Source organism: Crocuta crocuta, unplaced genomic scaffold (genome assembly GCF_008692635.1).
Source record: "Crocuta crocuta isolate KB4526 unplaced genomic scaffold, BGI_CrCroc_1.0 scaffold170, whole genome shotgun sequence".
Taxonomy (NCBI): domain Eukaryota; kingdom Metazoa; phylum Chordata; class Mammalia; order Carnivora; family Hyaenidae; genus Crocuta; species Crocuta crocuta.
In genome coordinates this window covers 5,216,634-5,218,991 of record NW_027527853.1, presented here as the reverse complement: position 1 = coordinate 5,218,991, position 2,358 = coordinate 5,216,634, and the positions used below count along the sequence as shown (strand labels likewise).

The window sequence follows — 2,358 nt, the reverse complement described above, 5'->3', positions numbered from 1 at the left end:
GGGTCTAGGGCCACAAGCACATTTTTCATTCTCTAACTGCCTACTTTACTATAACAGAAAACTAGACACTATGGGTGTGGTGGGAAGGGGTGGGACAGGGGCAGGGGACCTGGTTGTTATTACTAATCAGGAGCCACCTTGGACAAGTCACTTTTTGCTATGCCTCAGTTGCCTTATCTGTAAGGGGATTGGATTGCCTAGTGCTTCTCAAACTGGGGTGCCTGACACACATTCACAGCCTGTGTGTACACCTGAAGGTCTTGGAGAGTTTGNTTACATGCATTTTTATTATAGTAACTAATAATTGATGACATTTTCAGGAGCAATTACTATATGCCAAGTGTTAATTTATTTATATAATCCTTACAATTACCCAATGAGATATTTTATTCCCATTTTATAGATGAAAAGAAAAACCTGGAGAACAGAGAAATAAAATAATCCACCCAATGTTACATGTTACTAAGCAATGCTAAAACAAACTATTCCCTCCCCCACCTTAAAATGTTACGGGCCCCTTGCAAAGTGCTTGGGAAGCCACCCGCAGACCCGTGGGACTTCTTTGATGAAGTCTGGGCAACACAGGACAGAAAGATCTCCAAAGTCCAAGTCCAGCTCTGACACTCTTAAATCAATTGTACTTAAATTGGTAGATTAAAGATTTCGAACACTGGATGCCCTGGAGGATGAGGAAGCTGGGGAGGCCTTGCAGGGGTTCTGGGGGGTTCTCCAGCTGGGGTTTCCAGGGCCCTCGGCGCTCGCCTACAGTCCGAGGGCGTGAGGCCTCCGCAGCGGCCGCCTCCTCTCGCCTGGCCAGGGTGTTTCCAGCGGCGACGCCTGGCGTTTCCTCGTTCCCGCGCTTCCCAGGCTCAGGTCACAACGCCCAGCGCCGGCGCTCCGGCGGCGGGAGGGGGCCAGAGATGTCGCAACCGCCTCCCTCCCTCTTTCCCCGCCTTGGCGCTCTGTCGCCTCCCAGATGAGCGCGCTCGCAGACGGCTGCCGGCCGCCGGGCGCAGGGCATGTCCCCTGAGTGCGCGCAGGCGGCGGGCACCGGGTCCCCCCGCAGCCTGGAGCGAGCCAACCGCACCCGCTTTCCATTCTTCTCCGACGTCAAAGGCGACCACCGGCTGGTGCTGACCGCTGTGGAGACGGTCGTGCTGGTGCTCATCTTTGCGGTGTCGCTGTTGGGCAACGTGTGCGCCTTGGTGCTGGTGGCGCGCCGACGGCGCCGCGGCACCACCGCCTGCCTGGTGCTCAACCTCTTCTGCGCCGACCTGCTCTTCACCAGCGCCATCCCGCCCGTGCTGGCCGTGCGATGGACTGAGGCCTGGCTGCTGGGCCCGGTCGCCTGCCACCTGCTCTTCTACGTGATGAGCTTGAGCGGCAGCGTCACCATCCTCACGTTGGCGGCCGTCAGTCTGGAGCGCATGGTGTGCATCGTTCGCCTGCAGAGGGGCGTGCGGGGCCTGGGGCGGCGGGCGAGGGCCGCGCTGCTGGCGCTCATCTGGGGCTATTCGGCGCTGGCCGCGCTGCCCCTCTGCGTCTTCTTCCAAGTCGTTCCGCAGCGGCTCTCCGGCCGGGACCAGGTGAGCTCAGGGCGGTGCGTGCCCCGCAGGTGTCTGGGGCGGGCTGCCAAGGAGGGGATCCGACGGAAACGGTGACCTGGGTCGATGGATAACAAAGACAACAAAACAATAATGGGCCATTTGTTGCGCTTAATCGTTGTGACTCTGTGCCTGGCGCTCTGAAGTTTGAACTCTTAAATTTCACTGCAGCGACGTAGGTCCCACAAACGCCCTCCAAAACCTTGTAAGTGGAGTCCCCCAAATGCCTGTAAAGTGCCCTCTTCATTTCGAGGTTAGTGAAATAACGGGGAGCTTAGCGGCCAGCCAGATGGAATTTCGAGGATCTGGAATGGCTAATCACATTGCCGTATATTGAACTCTGCTTTCTGGCAAGGTGCTCACGTCTACATATGAAGAAGCTAAGGCACACAGGGGAATGACTTGCTCAGGGTATCTCATCCTTAGTGCCAGTTGGAGCAGAGACGGTGCACAACTGATTCAGTACAGGCTGGGTAAGCGTCCTGCTTTGCAGAGACAGGGAGAAAGGGCATGGGAGACCCAGGGACCCAGACCCAACGCTGCCGCTAGGGGTGTTGTGACTTCCTCTCCCTGGGCCTCAGTTTTTCCAACTGCAAGACAGAAGGATTACACTAGACCACAGGACCTTGCCCTGGGAGCCTTGGATGATAGGGGGCTTCAGAGTACCCTGGGTGCCCGAAACATTCTGCAAATTCCAGAGGCTGCTAGGTGAGCTTTATTCTGAGCAGTATGCCCAGAGTTTGTCATTAGGACC

General features: G+C 56.5%; 1 protein-coding gene across 2 annotated transcripts in view; it reads left to right on the top strand.

Annotated features, from left to right (window-relative positions):
• The first annotated feature begins 1,019 nt into the window (after positions 1 to 1,019).
• FFAR4 (free fatty acid receptor 4) overlaps positions 1,020 to 2,358 on the top strand; it is a 19,452-nt gene continuing 18,113 nt past the window's right edge. For both annotated transcript variants that reach the window (XM_077780712.1, XM_077780721.1), the window contains exon 1: positions 1,020 to 1,586. In XM_077780712.1, the coding sequence (XP_077636838.1) occupies positions 1,020 to 1,586 (567 nt within the window). The remainder of the gene's footprint in view (positions 1,587 to 2,358) is intronic.